The sequence below is a fragment of the Nothoprocta perdicaria genome, unplaced genomic scaffold (assembly GCF_003342845.1).
Source record: "Nothoprocta perdicaria isolate Ctin4 unplaced genomic scaffold, notPer1 scaffold_34, whole genome shotgun sequence".
In the NCBI taxonomy this organism is placed as follows: Eukaryota; Metazoa; Chordata; class Aves; order Tinamiformes; family Tinamidae; genus Nothoprocta; species Nothoprocta perdicaria.
Genome location: NW_020455577.1, coordinates 3,982,000 through 4,000,304, shown reverse-complemented (window position 1 = coordinate 4,000,304; position 18,305 = coordinate 3,982,000). Strand labels below are relative to the sequence as shown.

General features: G+C 36.2%; 1 protein-coding gene across 1 annotated transcript in view; it reads right to left on the bottom strand.

Moving 5' to 3' along the window:
• The window catches only part of VAV3 (vav guanine nucleotide exchange factor 3), a 142,935-nt gene that overhangs the window by 67,661 nt on the left and 56,969 nt on the right, over positions 1 to 18,305 (bottom strand). Inside the window, exons 8-15 of the mRNA XM_026043890.1 lie at positions 17,300 to 17,403; positions 16,303 to 16,402; positions 15,716 to 15,811; positions 14,333 to 14,401; positions 12,830 to 12,916; positions 12,297 to 12,382; positions 11,824 to 11,956; positions 11,332 to 11,441 (exon numbers count right to left, since the gene is read on the bottom strand). Of these exons, the coding sequence (XP_025899675.1) occupies positions 11,332 to 11,441; positions 11,824 to 11,956; positions 12,297 to 12,382; positions 12,830 to 12,916; positions 14,333 to 14,401; positions 15,716 to 15,811; positions 16,303 to 16,402; positions 17,300 to 17,403 (785 nt within the window). The remainder of the gene's footprint in view (positions 1 to 11,331; positions 11,442 to 11,823; positions 11,957 to 12,296; positions 12,383 to 12,829; positions 12,917 to 14,332; positions 14,402 to 15,715; positions 15,812 to 16,302; positions 16,403 to 17,299; positions 17,404 to 18,305) is intronic.

The following is an 18,305-nucleotide window of genomic DNA, read 5'->3' as shown; positions in this document are numbered from 1 at the left end:
TTCAGTGAATCCTGCACGTCCAAATAAATCTTTTCTCTATAAAGTTTGCAGAGTCTAGAGTAGTAAGGAGTTAATCAGGTATTTTGCACAGTTTATTCAGGTATTCGGCATGATTTTTGGCTGATATTGTGTTAATGAAAGCTCCCCTTTAAAAATACTTTCCAAATTTGCAGGGTTACTTCTTTCTTTTGATTCCTACATCTCAGGAGAACAAACTGAGCCACAGGTTTCCCTGTCCTCCACCACTTACATAATACAACACGTCTACAACAGGCATCAGAAAGCGGCTCGTTTTCAATAGTCACACCCAAGCTTTTGCAATTACAAGTTCAGCCGGGGAATAATCTCCATCTAGACACATGGCAGGATGGCCACAGGGCAACGCTAGAGACTCTTCAGAATTATCTTATCAGACACCACACACATATGTATCCATCCTCATGTCTAAATAATAAACACCTCTGTTGTCCTACCTCAAAATATAGACATAATATATATGAATAAAATTATAATGTATATTCAATTTTATTGAATGTAATGTATTATTAATTTTTTAGAGAAAATGAAATAATAGTTCAGAAAGTTAACATAGCTCTTAATTTTATACATGCCACAATAAAAACACTAATGCTGGAGTCAAAAATAACAAGCCGTGGCACCCCAGGACAAGTTCTGAGCCTCATTTTACAAAACTGGATTTCGACCATCTCAGCTCTCAGCACCTTTTCAAGATGCAAACCAGAATGAAAAGTATAACATCAACAAAATTAGACAGGATGCATTKCTAGCATTTCACAACTTAACAAAAACCATTTTCTAAATAAAAAGTAAGAACGCATTTCAATAGCATAAAAGAAGCATTTAGCAACAATTTTTGATTGGTAATCCTATGCTCAATTCCCACAAGAAAAAAGCAAACAAATAAAAAACCCACAAAACAAAAAACCCAACTAAGTACCACCTTTCACAACCAGAGCTTGGATTAAAGAAAGGAATTACAACATTTGCAGTGTGTGAGATACAAATCCACTTTCCTGCACTATGAATTTTAACTTTCTGTACATAGTAAAATCTTACAAAATGAACTGCATTGGGAAAACTGCTAAACTTTCAGCCCCAACATTCTACAGAATGAACCATATTAAATACCTAATTACTACTGATAATGCATCCCAGGAGATTAAACAAGAAGCTAATGGATGGCTTACTTTTCCTCCCATTTTACGTGGAAAGTGCATCAAAATCCCAGTCTTCATTTTCATAAAAGATAGCATTTCTGAAGATATAAATGATCAAGTGATCCTTATTTCACAAACTGTAACATAATGACCCTTAGATGCTTTACTTCCAGTGGAGATCCTCAAAGGAACAGTTGCTCTTCAGGTATTTTAGTAACAGCCTTACAGATTTGAACTATCTATCCTCTCAAGTTTGTCCTGCATGATCATGTCAATGAAAGCCTGCTGGCTGCTCAATCTAAAAATAATATAGTTAAATGAAGATACATTTTTATTTCATTCTGTAACAAATTCTTATARTAATTTGAAGTTTTCAGTAGGAAGTGAAATGCAAATAACCTGCACTAAAAACAAAAAACACAAAATAGACAAAAGAGAAGATGAGATTATAAAACCTCAAGGAGAAGAAATTAGTTTGGAGTCTTTGGCCACCAGGTTATGAGGAGGTTATGAGGTATCAACCTCATAATATGGCGTTAGTGATACAAAACACCCAGAGGCAGAGACAGCCTCAAGTCTAATCTCTTGTGGCTTCACATTCTACAAAGAGTTAAAGGGAAGAGGCTAGGGACATCACTTCCTTATTCTACATGTATTTACTATTACATTTAGAAGTACCACTCCAAAGCCAATCTGCCTGCTAGATCCTGCGCTGTTTTCCACTAGTGACTAGTTCTTCTTTCTGTCTGTATTTAAGGACCATTTCTTTTAATTGCTTCCTTGGCAGCTTTTCAATACTAGCTAGAATTCAGCAATTAAGACTTGTTCAGCTTCTTACCTCTCCAGGTCAAGGCCACAGTGAAGGTGCTGCTTAGACCCATTACAAACATTTCAATTAAAGTTGAAAAATTGCTTCTCTGGAGGACTTAATTAACAACTCAACTTCTTCCTCCCAGATTTCAAGTAATTTCAATCTAATTTATTTTTCTTAAACTGGAAGGGAAAGTGTATTATAGAAGCAAACCTGAAAAAAACAGTGCAGATCCCTCAAATAAACAGACATCAATTGTCCCCCTGCAAAGCACATATATATGTTTAACTGCAGGAATCACAGCACACAGAATTCAAAGCCATCAAAAAACAGGCTATAGTTAGAGGGAAATGATATATCATCCTTGACAAATGGATCAAGAAAATTCTTCTGAGAAGTGGGGTGGCTCCCCCAGCTGCTCTGCTCCCAGCACCCCAGCACAGTCGCGAGCACGCTGACACAGGTACCCTCACATGGGCAGCCTATAGAGCCAGTCCCATCCCGCACACCAGCACCACAAGTCAGCTGCTCCTTCCAAAGGACTCAACATTTTACCTCAGAATGAAAAAACATGCTGGGAAGCTTTAACAGTGCATCTCAATATCCTTGTATTTTCCCACCTCCCTCTCTTTTTGATTCAATTTTACAGCGATGCTATTCAGGCCATATATTGAAGCCTCTTGTTCAATACCAACCACTTCAGTAAACACAATCATGCCAGAGGAAATTGCCAAGGACTTGGTGTGTTTAGGTCTTTCTGTACAAAAAATGCCACAACTTTAAGAGGATATTAAGAGTATAAGTGTACTATATTCTAAAATGACTAGCCTTTTTATTTGACTAAAACCTGGTTTCAGAGAATCATAGTTAATGTATGTGCATCTGTGACCTCAGCAGCATAAAAAAAGAGGTGCAAGAAGCATCAGGTAAGCAATGTGTAGTGAATCACAACTGGGTTAAGTATTAAAAGAAGAAATGCTACAGGGAGCTCTGATAAAGCTCGATATGTTGAACTCTCCTCGACTCTCAACCTTGAGTAAGACCTTTGCATTTCGAGCTGTTATTATTCTGCACTCCATGTTATGCTTATAATAATTTAAAATGCTCCAAATGGAACTGTTGAGAATTGTGGATGCAGAGCCGACACCCTGAGCGCGAATTGCTCAAGAACACTTTTAGTGTGTGTGTGACATGAAATCCAATGCTGCAGTCATGCCCTCTAGTCTATAAAAGCAGGAGCACAGGTTAATACCCAAGGACACTGGAAATTTTCATTTTTATTTATTGTTTTTATATTTGATATCACTGCAAGAAATGCATCAGTTTACCCAGAAGTGCTACAACTCTTTCTAAGCTGTTAACTCCCAACAGAAATCACTTACAAAAGGAAATATTTTAACTTAAAAATCGTATTTTGTTACCAATGTGACCTGCTTTCAAGTCACGTTTCAAGTCAAGTCAAGATACCAAGTACCTCAGAAAACCTCGAACATTTTCATTAAGCAATGAGGTATAGGTAATATTCAGCATATTTTCTACTGTTTTAACTTCTGTTGTCCATGTTACTGATGAAACAGAAAACACAGTTCCCYGGGAAGCACACTGCCATGAGGCAGCAGTGCCCACCTTACATTTGCACCATCCTTTGCTTCTTTTTGCTCTGTGTAACATTCCCCATGTCAACTGATCTTTTCATATCACATTCTCCCACTTAACAGTAAGGCCTTCGTGCAATAAAATAACCAAATGAGTGTGCAGGTATATAAACAGAAATAAATGATGCATTTGGGATCATGACAAGAATTTTTAGATTAACTGTAATACTGATAAGAAAGACACTTAGAAAATATTCTAAAAGGGTATTCTCTCTAGAGACAGACAGTGCCATTTCACAAAGGGCATTTTTTGGCTTCTTTTCCCCTTGCTCTTCTCAAAGAGCAATGCTGATGACTTGCAGCTAATTCATTTTCTATTCCAGCTAATCTGTTATATTTCAGAACCATCTTTGAAGATACTATTTACTGAATTAATCAATCAATCAATTCTCTATATGCAAATACTCAAACATTCTTGGTTTGTCACATCAAAGAATCTCCATCAAGACAACATGCTGTATAATTAAATCAACCATATCACAAGCAAATTGTGCTTTTGATCAAGAACGCACAATTCACTTTTAAGACTTTGCTAGCAAACTTGCTTATTTGATCATATGATGAGTGGCTTCTTTGAGATCAAGGAAATTATCATGTTAACTTTTTGGAAACGTAGTGCATTGTTTCAAAGAAGTTAATAGTTCTCCTTTGTCCTTATCAGCCTATTTCCATAAAAGCTATGGGAAATGAGTTGCTTGGAGCTAATTTATTCGTATGTAACATTTATAGACAGCAACACCTAACAGGAACAAAGCTCTGTCACATTTCGGTTTTTATACATCAAAAGTATCAACACTCCATGTATTTACTCTGAACATTCACTTGCTAACTTATTTCTGAAAGCTATGTAAATTTGGATTTGTAAAACTTTGTATACAAATGTATATTTGTATAACTTGCTCACCTTGATAAATGTTAATAAGTGTCTTATCAGAGATTTGCACTTAGTTGAAAAGAAATGTCTATGTTTGAGTAAAAATAAAGTAGGGGATGTATATAGCCCAAAAACTCTGTATTGTTGACAGACACCTAATCTGCTGAGAAGAGACAAAACTTGATTAAAAAGCATTGGGTTTCTGGGAGAAACTATACCTTAACAGATATTAAAGTATCCAGGCATGTAGTGCAACATTACCTGTATAGAGACTGAAAAAAACCTAATATCTTATGCAAACAGCATAGCTGGTACTCCACATTTATGATATGATGCCACGATGAACTTATTTCACGTTGACTGTGAATTTTAAGAAATAATAAGTCATTTTCATAGCAATACACCCCACATGCTATAAAGTGGTATAATTACAGAAAACAGAAGGACTGRGAAACCATTTAGTTTTGTTAACCAGAAGACCAGAGCATGCTTATAATCTCCAAGTGTTTACCCATACTGTTTTCATAAATTCTTTACATGCACACTCTATGCCTTCTTACACTGTGTTCTAAATCATACATAGAATTCTCCACGTTTCTTGCTTGGTCTGGAAAAATCTACAGACACCACTTAATGACAAATATATTGGCAACAGCAGCTTGTAACCCTAAAAAAAAAAAAAACAACCAAAACCACAGTAAAGATCATTATTCTTCGGTATGACACGAGTTTGGCATTCATTCTTGCAGTACTGAAATATTTATACTGATTGAGAAACCAAGGCGGACATTTATTTATTGCTTTGGTAACCTACGTGAGGTTGTTATAAGTGAAACACCTTTCCAGGAGGTTTGAAAAATGCAGCAGATACCTAAGGCTTTTAAAATGCTCTGATGAGAAAGCTTTAGTTTAATATGTCAATGTTCAATATGTCAGAGCTCWAATATTCTTTCAGAAGCAGTCTTAATGCATATGCATTATTAATGCAGTATCTGAGGGAACAGATCTATTTGAGCTGAATCTGACCAATGTCATTAGTCACAGAGTGCAAAGCAAATTTGGAAATAGATATGATAATCAGTAACAGAACTTTTTTTTTCACCTACCTTGTATCTTGCACTTCAAAACCTAGAAAATCAGCAGTTTCTACCTACAAAGTATACAGCTTGCCTAAGATGTGATATACATTCACACTTCTGTTGTAAGAACCACTGAATCTCAGGTTATTTCCTTTCAGTCAGATTGTATGTTCAGCTTCCCTTAAGTTAGAGGATGTGCACTGATGTCGACTGCAAAGGATGCATTTAGAGAAACAGATGAGACTGTACCTGAACTACTGCACGAAGTCTAGAGCAACCCAGAAACACAACAGAGGTCAGTTAACATTAAGATCCCTTTTTAATTTTTTTTTTTTCAGTTATGCAGCTTTTGGATCCAAAATCACTTTTATTTGGATATTTCAGATTCATTAGCTCTGCATAAGGACAATTAACGGATAGTCTAATCACTACCACGGCCACGATTCACACTGACGTTTAACATATGGCTGATTAAACACAACGACAACACTGAAAAGTCAGCAAGTCAAGGCAGAAAATACAATCGTAATACATCCAAAGGTCACGTTTCAACCAAGCACATTAAAAATGGTCTTTTCTTTGCCTGCAAGACGGTTTCATGCACTTTTTAATTGGCGATAGTGTTGCTGACTAAAGCCTTACTAACAGAGTTTTACAAGAGTGTCACATGAGGCTTCCGCGCCTCCTGCAACAACAGCAGTGCTGAACTCACCCTGGCCCTGCTTTGGGGAGGAGGCTGGAGCAGGCAGCCTCCGTCCCTTCCAACCGAACTTTTCCTGCAATTCTGTTTTAAACTGTGTTTTTGTATAACGGTTCCTATCTAAGAAAATAGATTGAGGCCAAGTTTGCTGATGGCAATGCAGGAAAAGAGAGTGAAGCCAAGTTTGCTGATGGCAATGTTTAGAGTAGATTAGAAAGCACAGTGAGAAATGAGAGAAAAACCTAATTGAATTAGCAAACTGGACATCACAATGACAAACTAAATTCAGTACAGATCAGCATAAGATACGGCATACTGTGTTAAACTAATGGATTCAGATACTAAGTCAGTGTGAAAATCCAACACTCAGCCTTCCAAGGKAAAGGTCTTGCTGCCACCATGAGCAGCACAATATGCCCTGGCGCCGTGCTCTACAGCAATYGAGATGAAGAACCAACTACACACAAATACATAGCTGAAAGAAGAGTATAGTGTGAAAATGAGTTGGATATATTTTCTTTCAGTATTTATCCTATTATTCATTATCTATTTTTATTATCTCTCAATAAAACAAAGAAGAACTACAAATGAGTAACTCTTGCACAGAGTTTAGGAAAGAAGATGTCACCATATAACAGAAATTAAACTTGATAATTAGTTGGTTAAGTAGTCCCAAAGACAAAATAATATCATTGTGGAATATATGCTTACACAACAGAGAGACAACTTGGAGTTTCATAACTCAAAATACAATGAAACAAGAATGTTATCAACCTAATATTATCAAGTAGCTGCTTCTTTTAATGAAGAACGGTTAGCTTAAAAATTCACTAACACACATATTAGTCAGATTTTTTAAATAAACGGTTTATGGCATAAACTGATAACAAACAGATTAAGTATTATGGATAAATTCTAGGCGTATTATGGGATAGAATTTTTTTCCCCAATTCTTCTAGTTGTTTTTTCTGTGTTTAACAGGAAAAAGAGAAAACACTTTTATTAGATTTTTAAAGTGTCCCACCTAGTGTGTGTCTCTCTTACTATCAGTATTTGATGTTTTAATGACTTATTTACAGCAAAGAAACAGCGCACATTATCACACTGCTGACAAGCTTTTTACATTGCATTTCTAACAAGTGCGTAGCACTTTGGCAGAACACTTCTATTATTGTCTTAAAAATGAACCAACTCAGTATTTTAACCAGGGTTATTTAACATGTCGAGTCAAATATAAACAGTCCACTCCTGCTAGAGTACTTCACAGCACTATCTTTAAAAAGGCCAAGAGCAAACTCCTCCCTTTGACGTATGAAGGCTCCTCTTAAAACCTATTGCCTGGTCTCTGCCCGTCAGCTTTACCAAAACCTCTTAGATTCATCAGGTTCCATTTAACAGAAGTCTTGGCTTTAAGAGCCTGACTGCAATGTTCACTGTGCTGCCCCCATGTCATACTTCATTTTAGTGTCTTCTAGAAATCCCAGGACTCTAACATAACTGCCAATTTTGAAGGCTATACACAGTATATTAAAAAATCAAACCAAAGAAAATAAAAAAAAGAAAGAGGTAGAGGAAGCTGAATCAGCCTTGACTTCAGAGATTAACAAGAATAATGTCAACAGCACGAAATTCAGTGCAGAAATGCTCAAGTCTGTCTTTGTCACTGAAGATGAAGTCTTTATATACACTCCATTGAAAAGTCTTATGGAATTCTTGGCAAAAATAAAAATTGAAGTGTTTTGGTATTGCACATTTTTTCTAAATTTAACATTAGCCTCAGGAAAACAGCAAATACTTACCGTCACAATCGAACTGCAACGTGAATAAAACCAATTTACTCCATTTCTTCTAAAAAGAAAACCATTGTTCCCATCTTCTCACATGAYTGAACTCAACACATACAATAACAGCAGGCCACAAGGCCAAGTACCTCCACAAGGCTGCAAAACTTGCTCTCTCTCTAAACACGAAGCAGTTACTAGCCTGAGAAGGACCCTGGGATCCCATCCTTTGTTGCAAGGAAGCTTTTCCGTAGAGAGAAGCTCTCTTCTCTTACATGTTACATCAGTAACATGTATGTCTGTATCCAGAATCAAATTTGTGTTTGTTACACTACTGGAGCTCAAGAGCAACTTGATTGACTTGGGTAGATTTAGGAATTGTCAACATCAAAAAAAGTTTTTAAAAGGGATTTTACTGAGATACTTTTAAAGGTTCAGAAAGCAAAGTAAGGTCTCTGCATTGGATGTCTTCTCAGAAATGTAACTGTAACCACTGCCAGGCTTACACCAATACAGCCATCTAACTACCTTACTAAAAGGGATTCTAATTTATTCTTATATTCTTAAGAAAATATTCTTAAATTTTCTTTAAAAATATTCTTACAAAAAAAAAAAAAGAACCTGCATCTTACCTTGTAATGTTTCTCAATTAACATAGCACAGACCTGACTGCATATAGAGTGCTATTCTGAAGGCAACAAAACCACACTGACATTTGTGACAATGTGAATGTGACTCAAGCAACATTTCCAGCAACCAAAAACCCAGTTTTCCTCTTGTCAAAAGCGCAATGCAGGTTTAACAATTTTTTTCAGTAATCAAATACCTGCCTGCAAACATAGCAATTATAATTATGATGAATAAGAGCATTATTTTAATCATGGCTACTTTCCAGAGCAGAATGACACCAGGCCAGACATGCTACAGAATAAGCAATGAGAGCCCTGAAAAGCACAAACCAAAACCAACCAACCTGCTGAGCAAAACAGCTGGCTTTGCTTATTTCCCATACAAACTCTTGAGCCTCAACAAAGATACTAATTGCTGCTATGCACTCTGCAGTATGTTTGGGGAAATCTGTCTTGGGAGAAGGTTGCAGAGTGAAATATGCTATAAAGCCAAAGTTGGTCATAAAAGAGGAAAAAAAATCAAAGAAGATTCTTTTAAAATGTTCTTTTCAATCTCATTTGCAATAAGGGAAGAACAGAACTGTGTAGTGTAAATATTGCACTACCTGTCACCTCAGCTCTACTGACACAGCTCAGCAATACTGACACAGCTCAACCCTGACCTGCAGCAACCTGCTCTTCCAGCTTCCACATCCACATGGGAAGAGGTTAAGCCAGGGGTATGGCTTTACAAGATGGACAAATGTCCATGAAAGATAAGGCTGACACCACCAGTCTCACTTTCACCAACTTCCATCTGTCCAAGCTCAAAGAGGAGCACATTAACCTCGATAGACCTTTGGGTCTCCTCTGTTCTGCTCTCCTAGGACAACTAGCAGGAAGAAATCAGTAAATCATTGCTCACCAAAGCACACCTCTAAACAGCTTCAATACTCACAAACAGAAAATAAAGGTCATTATAGCATGAACATCGTGCTATTTCAAATGATGAGTAGGTATTGTAGATAGTCTGGGCAAGAACAGATCAAAGTCAGGAAAAAAAAGAAGAAAAAAAGAATGGCAGGGTAGGGGGATGAAACCTTTTGCAGAGGTGGCTGTTGTCTGGGAAGATGGATTTGGGGCAGCAGCAGGACAGACACACAGACTGCCAGCTGCTCCCAAAACTGGGAGCTGCACAAGGAGCAGACATCCCTGAGATACAAGAGAACAGGGAGTCCTCAAAAACATGGTGAAAACGAAACAGAGGGGAGCAGGCACAAAAACAAGCCTGCAGGGAATCATAAAAACATTTACATATTAGCAAGGACTCATTTCCAGGACAAAGCAGAGCTCCTATTGTTCTCACTGACTCCTTGGTGGGTTTTTCCCCTCACCACTCTCCTCAGGGTCAAGGGAGGAGGTCTGAAAGGGATCAATACCGGTAATGTTAATGCTGATAAAGCTGGGTTCCTCATGCTTTTCAAGCACGATTTATCTACACTTAAATAAATATCAATAATGGCATTACAGGAAGCGCAGGGAGGGAACAAAGGCAGAAAGACAGGAAAAGCTGAAGTAGTTCATTTCCGGTGCCCATATGACTAGAAACCTCTTCCCAACCCCTTCCATGCTACACAGAAATTGTTACCAAGGAACATTTATGTCTGCTATAATCAGCAACATGGGGAACCTTGGTAGGAGACCTCACAGTATTTGTCCAAACCAGGTTCTTCTCCATATTTTCAACTTTAATCATTAAAACTCGACAAAATAAAGTTTTTATATGCACACACACATATGTATATCCATGTATATATATATATATACACACACATGCATACATGTGCACACACAGCTTATAAGCGAGTTTCAGTCATATCAGCTCTTTATAGCATACCTACACCTTTTTTCTCCTATCAGGAGGCATTCCTTTACAATCATATTTAAAACAACCTTTAATCATGTTGTCTATTTTCACTACGAATATCTCACTCCCCCACACTCTTTTTTTAATAAAGCTAAGCATCTCCTAATTATCAGATTCCTTTGTTCACATATTTTAAATTTAATCAGAACACTCAAGGTGTCAATAATCACATTTGTCTTTCCATCAAGAAGCAAAAACAGAAGTAAAGCTGATGCTGCATAACAATCATGTAATCTACAGTTCCGCATCTCAACAACTGAACTTTAAGAAATCCAAAACATTCATGTCTAAGTTGAAAATTTACAAAGGAAATCAGAAGTAATAAAGCAAACAACTTGATCTAAGCACTTAAAAGACACTAAAAAAACAAATCAGCACTGTTTTCCTAAATCAGCAGCAGCATCTCAAACATGTAATTAGCCAAAATAAAAGAGGGAAAGTCACTATTATGTTAGATATTTACTGCTAAAACATTATTCCCACAAGTTGTTTCAAACATTAAGTGATGGCCAAAAGTTAATACAAAGCCTAGAGTGCCCTCTTTCTTCTCTATGAGGAGTTTCATCCAAGTATTATATTTCTATCAGCTATCAGTTTTGTTTTCACTAAGTCAAATAAAGCAATTGAGGGTATATAAAAATTAAAATTAAAAACATTTCTGCAGCATACTCTTAGATTCGTAATGAAGGCGATTTTATTTTAATGAAAGTCTACTTACAGGGCCATCTGAAATTGTTCTAGCCACTTTTTCTTCAAGTCCTTAGTTTTACAATAAACTTCTAATCCATTTTGACCTTGGATATGAATGAGGTAGAAGCCATAAGACCACTGCATAAAAAAAAACCAGCAATACACAGACTCAACGATTGAACAACAGTTATTGGGGAGGGTTAGGGGGTGGGAGGGGGCGTGCAAGAAAGAAAGAAAAGCAACTTTGGGTTCCCTAATACAAATCCTGACTGAGAGCACATTATTATATGACTTTGCTCACTTGGGAATGGCTTACTCAAAAATTTTAGTTATCTCAAAACAAGCAAAGTTGAAATCCCTAAGCATTCATTTCAAATAACTTAGAGCTTATTTAATACAGAAAGCTTGGTAAATAAATTTCATATACATTTCTTACACAATTGTGAACTCGCACAATTTCTGAACGTTTCTGAAAGCACACGTTTTATTAGCAAGATAGTAATTTGTAAAATATATATACCTTTTTATTTTCTTTATCAGTAGTGGGGTTATTTGTAATTTTGTATTTTTGAAGATCTATTATTTCCTTCATTTCATAATTATCACCTCTCCGTTTACAAACAATTACAGCTAGATCAAACAAGAAGATATGCCTATAGAAATACAACATCAAAAAAGGGTTAAAACACCTTGTAAAGTCAACACCCAAAGTCCTCTAAGTGCCACAGGCAATTAAAATACTGTATAAAAGAACATGAAATACTTGAAGTATTTTTGCAAGCAGTTCACAGAGACTTAGATGACCCCAAAAGATAATGTACTGGCTAACTTGCCATGAACCACTTCGCAAATTTACTTTAACATTGATAGGCTCCATGATTGCACAGTGAAAGAGAAAGTACTCTCAAGAATCACTGAACTGATCACAATTATAAAAGACAGAATTGTCCTGCAGACATTTTTAAAAGTAAACATCAAACCTCACACCATCACCTGTCTTGCCTTGCACGTTTGTCTAATGTAGTTATCCTTATTTCCCCATCACCTTGTGGCCTCCCATACTGTAACAGGGAATGGTTCTGAAAACAAAAAATATGYAATATTAGCCTAGTAGATGAGCTAAAAAGTTGACATATAAGGTGGACTGCCCCTCTTTATCCCCTTTTTCAATTCCAAACAAGCAAACAACCAAGAAAAAAAACAAACACATCCTTATTTCACTTTCATGTTAAAAAGGTTGACAAAGCATCAGTACTTGACATTTATTTTCCATTTTGAAAACACCTGCAGCACTATGCAAATAATATTTAAGTGCACAAATACATTTAACTGTACACAAATGCCAAAAATAGTGAGCAGGAATATCCATACTTAAGCACATTACCATTCTAAACCAACTTAAGCATGCATACACAGGAATACTATAACGGCATGTAAAATGGGTGGTGGGGGTGGAAAAAGTATGTCAAACAAGACGTTTGATCAGAAGTGATTTTAAAACTACATAAATGAGAAATATCACATACCAAATTTTCTATTGATAGCTGAAATTGTCTAATTTCACGGAGTGTTTCATTATCTCTCTTTACTTCATTTACATATTGAGCCAAGTCCTAGAGCATCAAGGGTAAAAGGGAGAAAAGCTTTTCTGTAACAGAGCACATAACTTTTTTAAAAAACGATTATGCAGAGAAGGCTAAAAAAGATATAGCTATCTTTAATATTCGACTACCTATATGTACACCTAAATAAATAGCAAAAACCCTCTACACATTTTCAAGTCATATTTACAACTTTCTTCTTTCAATTCCAAATTCAGTAGCAAGATAAAGAAAAACCATATAATAAATTGTAAAAGAGGACTTTTTCTGAATTTGGTTAATATCTTGTTTTCAAAACTAGACTTGGAAATGTAATTGATGTACTGCACAGTCTGAAAAAACACTTGACACTAACACCTAAAAACAAAGAGTAAATACCACATATAAAACGTGGTATAATGCTGCTCCAAAGCCACAGTGTATAAAGACTGCGTGCTTGTACAAAGAGAAGTTATTACACAAGGGATTTTAAAAGGAGCTTGTAGCAGAGTACATACTTCTGAAGTCAYATTCATTGATCTAATTGATCTCATTCAGAACTTGAATTATTGTTGTCTATTGTTGGTGTGTTACCAGCACATCTCATGTTTCACTGACACCTTTAAAATCATCTGAACATGCTTGAGCAATAGTGACGATTTGCTGGTGCTTCTGCTTGTGGCTGGAGACCACGAGTGAGCAAGAATGGTAATTGGTAAGGTCGGGAGTGCTGAGAGCAGCAGCTCAGAAAGGTGTTCCGATCTTCACAACCTGATTTAACAAGATCTTTCAATATGGTCACAAATTTGGARAGTAAAGAAAGGATATTTCTTCTCAAGACGCTTTTATGAGAACCTACAAATTCTGCTAAAAGAAAGCTGACCATATAAAATTTTCTTACAATTTTCTTACTGGATAGGCAGTAATAATTACTCAATTTCTACTTTGTTAGTAAATACTCCCAAAGATTTTTCATTTTTCCAGAAGACACATGTTAGGGGCTTTAGACGCAACATATCTATGCTGCATGGTTACTTCTACTGGCAGCTATGATAAGACAACACAGTAAGCAGGGGAATAATGAGTTGAGCTAACTGCAGGCACAAGCATTAATAAAGTTATTAATTTCTGTACATTTTATTTTGTTTACATTGGCTAGTCTTGTCTTCTGCCAGGCAGGACATAACTGTCACAGTGGATTGAGAATCAAAATGAGAAAAATGGGACAACTCTGTTTCAGAAACACGGCAGCTCAGAAAACTACTAAAAACTTGTTCTCACACTTCAGCAAAGACTTCAAGGATATCTTTGCCCTAGTGTACTCACCAACATCACAGTGAATGGTGAAAACATTTGACCTGTTGTGAAAAACGTTATCTCTGCCATGAAATATAATTGTGAATTATCCTTTTAATGGGGAACATGGATATAAATACTTGTCACAAATACCTTCATCGCATCAAGAGCCAGCTTTAGATTTGTCTTCTCCATAGGATCAGTAGTATGTTTTACCAGTTCCTGTTGACAGAAGAGTTAGAGCTTTTCACCCACTGGCTGTCGCTTCACAAACTGAAGCTACTATCGCTCACCCACAAAGAAATTGCCACTTACACCTTAGACAGCACAGCCCAAGAATTCACAGTTTTTTCCCTATAGTGACCTGTAGAGCCTAAAATTTACTAGAGGTTACTGCAAACAGGTCATTGGCTTAAGGATGACTGCAACACAGCCTAAAGACTGATTTTAACTATTAACAAAAACCATTAAAAGCTAATTTGGTCTGTCTAGCACTTAAAACTTGCCAATAAGATCACTACTGTATGTGCAGGTTGGAAGCACAGGTCAGACACCTTCATTTGCACATTCCACAGAGGGAACAATCCCAATTTTCTAAAATCCTAGAAAATTAAGGAATAACTATTTCATATTATAACAACTATAACTTGATAGGATTCTTTCATCTGTCAAATGTTTGTCTATGTTAACCAACTTATTTTTYGTAATTCCAGACAGTGTATAACTGACACACTAAATATCCTTTCATATTATACACAATTATAAAACCATRATTCAGATCTTATAAGCAGTTTAAGGGCTGTACTGCTCATTTTGTTTCTTTTTCCAAATTTCCATTGATCAAAATACTGATGACTCCCATTTATAGAAATATCTTAAGAAATTTAATATAAGAATGTATATTGCACTGCAGAGTCAAAATTATGCTTCACATACAAGTAGTAGCTCTTTTTAAAATGACATTTTACAAGCATCAGCAGGGTTGACAGTGTAATACAGTAATATATTTCTTTGCTGCTGAACTAATGAGTCTCCTGGCACAGCTATCAAATTAAATTTATAAGACTCTCCACCCTTATTATAGGACTAACAGTGAAAGCTAACGCTTTGTGAGTTATAACAAGAAACATTTCAAAATAAATATGGCTTTATTGTAATTTATGAAAGCAGGGAAGCATCTTAAAGGTATGCAGCATTGTTGAGCTTCCTCTATTGAGAGCCCACATTTCAAAGCACCATGATTATAGTTCGACACTACTAACCATTTTAATAATACCAACAATGAAAAGGTTCAGATGCTGGGGAAGCAATTGTGATTTGTTTGTTTTTCGCAGATGTGCTTCAGCTCTGAGGAATGAATACCGCTACGAAACCCACACTTGACTGGATTTTATTTTGTAATAAATCAGCCTAAAATCTATGGAAATAAAAATCACCTCCCTTTGGCAAAGGCTTTATACCTTATTTAAAAGTTCTACCAAGGATAAAGCATCACAGTTCTGCTATCAGATACCTAAAGCTTAAAAAGCAAAATACCTGGAGCAGCAGGTGATATTTTAGTACTCTCTGCATTGGAACCACTAAGAGATCCCGCAATGTAAACTTCCCATTATTGGCCCTCTTGGAACATTCCTGGTTCAAAGCAGAAGAACGATGAAAATAAATCAGAAAATGCAAGTATTAAAAATGATATGTACATACATATATACGTATGTATAACTAAGACAAGGCTTATATAGTCCAAGCAACTATATTAAACATAAGATGTGAAATACAAACAAAATGGAGAAAAATAAACAATACAGCAATAGAAGCAGAGCTAAAAAATAGCTGAGTCCTGCATTGGGGACAGGCTGGTTGGGAGCAACACTGCTAGAAAGGTTGAGGGATCTTGGCAGAGAACAAGGGTCCTAAGGAGAGACTGTGGGACAGTCTCTCYGCCCTGAACCATTCTGTGCCTCTAAGTTCAGTCTCCTCAAGCAGCACCAGAGCAACGCTGCAAGCTCAGGCAGGTTGCCCGTTCTTTCAGGAGGGGAAGGGACAGCTGGGAAGTATATTTGCATCAAGTAACAATGACGAGGCAACTTAAAATCTGTATGTATATGTTTTATCAATATCSATACCTCTAACTTCAACTTAACATCTTCTTTTGTCTTAGAGATGTTGTCTAAGCATGATATTGCTATCTCCACTTGACTGCAGTACTGTCCATAAATAACCAATCTAAATCAAAGCAAGAGAAAAGGAATTAAAAGAACATTTGCATATTTAAGAACCGTTTTGATCATATTTCATGAACAGATTGGTAACACACTTTCAAAGTAAATTGAAAGCCACAAGTTTCAGTGGGCAGCAAGAAAAGAAAAACAAGGAAGGCTTTTCAGGGAAAACACAGTATTGGGTTTTCTTCAAAATCCTGTAGAAGCACTGCAATTTGCCTTAACAYTCATATGTATGCATTCTGATAAGCATGGCTGCTGTTTAACAGTCCTACAGTCTGTAGTATTTAAAAACGCCATAGATATCAAAGTATATTATAAATAAATTCTATAAAATAGGCTTAACAATAAGGTTAGTTACTGCTATCTTTTTTAAAAGAAATTTTATGTTCTCCAATCCAATTCTCCAACAGTTCTTCAGTTTTGGGATTCCTCCCCCCGACTGTTGAAAACAATTTAACTTTTACCACATTTGATTATTTTTACTAACTACATTGTAAAATGCTGAGTCTACCTCCCAAACATTTCCTTTATGTATAGTAAAGGAATCTTGGGTTTGCTCTTTCTTTCCTTTTTTCCCCCTCCTTGTAGCACAAATCTCAAAGCTACTTTGGAAAAAACACGCATTACCAGAACAACTTTGTGCCATCCAATTGCTTCCTGCAGCAGGAGAAAGTCTAATAACCTGGGAGATAACTACGTCCTGCTCAACACGAAAGCTCAGAGCGAGGGACTCCGCAGGCAAGAGTGCTTACAGGCAGCTTTATAAATATACTGACATTGAATTTGATTCTACTTTAGAAATAAAATAAAAAAGCAAATAAAAATAGAAATAGTGAAACACTTTAATGACTCAGGGTAGATTATCAAAAAGTACTAAAAGTTAGTGCATAAATCTTACCTTTCCTTGTAGTTAATAAAAATCTGATACAGGTTCTGATCATTTTTGTTAACAATGGAGTCAYTGATATCCTGTGTTAAACTTCGGTGAATTTTCACCAAATCCTTGAAAACAGTGAAGGGGGAAGGGAGGAAAGTTTGGTTTTGCTTAGTTTGTAAATGGAATTACAAATGCTTTGATTTCATGTTAGAACCACCAATTTCACCAAGTTAGAAAACAGATCATTTCTGAGTAGAAGCTAAATTTCAAGGTTTGTCACATATTCAGTTCGATGCAAAAAGCTGAATTCCAAGAACTGCTTATAAAACGCTGATTTATTTTAGCTTGAAGTGTGCACTGTTAATTCGTCTTCATTTCATAATGATAATTTTAAAATTAAGTCAAGTAAATGCTTTAGTGACAAGATAAAGTAGTGATTCATGTCCCTGAGCCAKGAAAAAATAGTTTTGTACATTACAYTGGTCAATTAGTGATGTTCCAGAGCTAAGTTAACTGCAATCATAATGAGTTTTCCAATACAGGAGGCTTAAAGTACAAATACGATAGAAAGACTGGAGCCTTGTTATATAGTAGCAAAGCATCTCTGATGCTCATCGCTATTAAAAAAAAAAAAAAAAAAAAAAAACCCTTACTAGGAGTGTCTACTCCTGGCCTGACACTGCTACCCATCAACATGGGTACTGTAAGAGAAGTCGTAAGTAATTAAGTCAGGAGAGGCTAAAAAGCTACAGCCTCCACCTCAGTGAATGAGGAGAATTGCTTAGAAGTTGGGTACAGTCCACTACAAAGGAAAGAATGAGACTTTGAAAAAAGCCACTGGAGATGGTTTAACGCAGTAAAAGATACAGCACATGGATAATAATTAACATCCAGTAGGGAATTATGTGAATATAAACAGAGGATAAACATAAAATCAGTTATCACTTCCCAGCCACAAGAACAAAAACGTCTTAAAACAGATCAAATTCASTTGCCAACAACTGTATGACCATATCCTCAGGCCTTG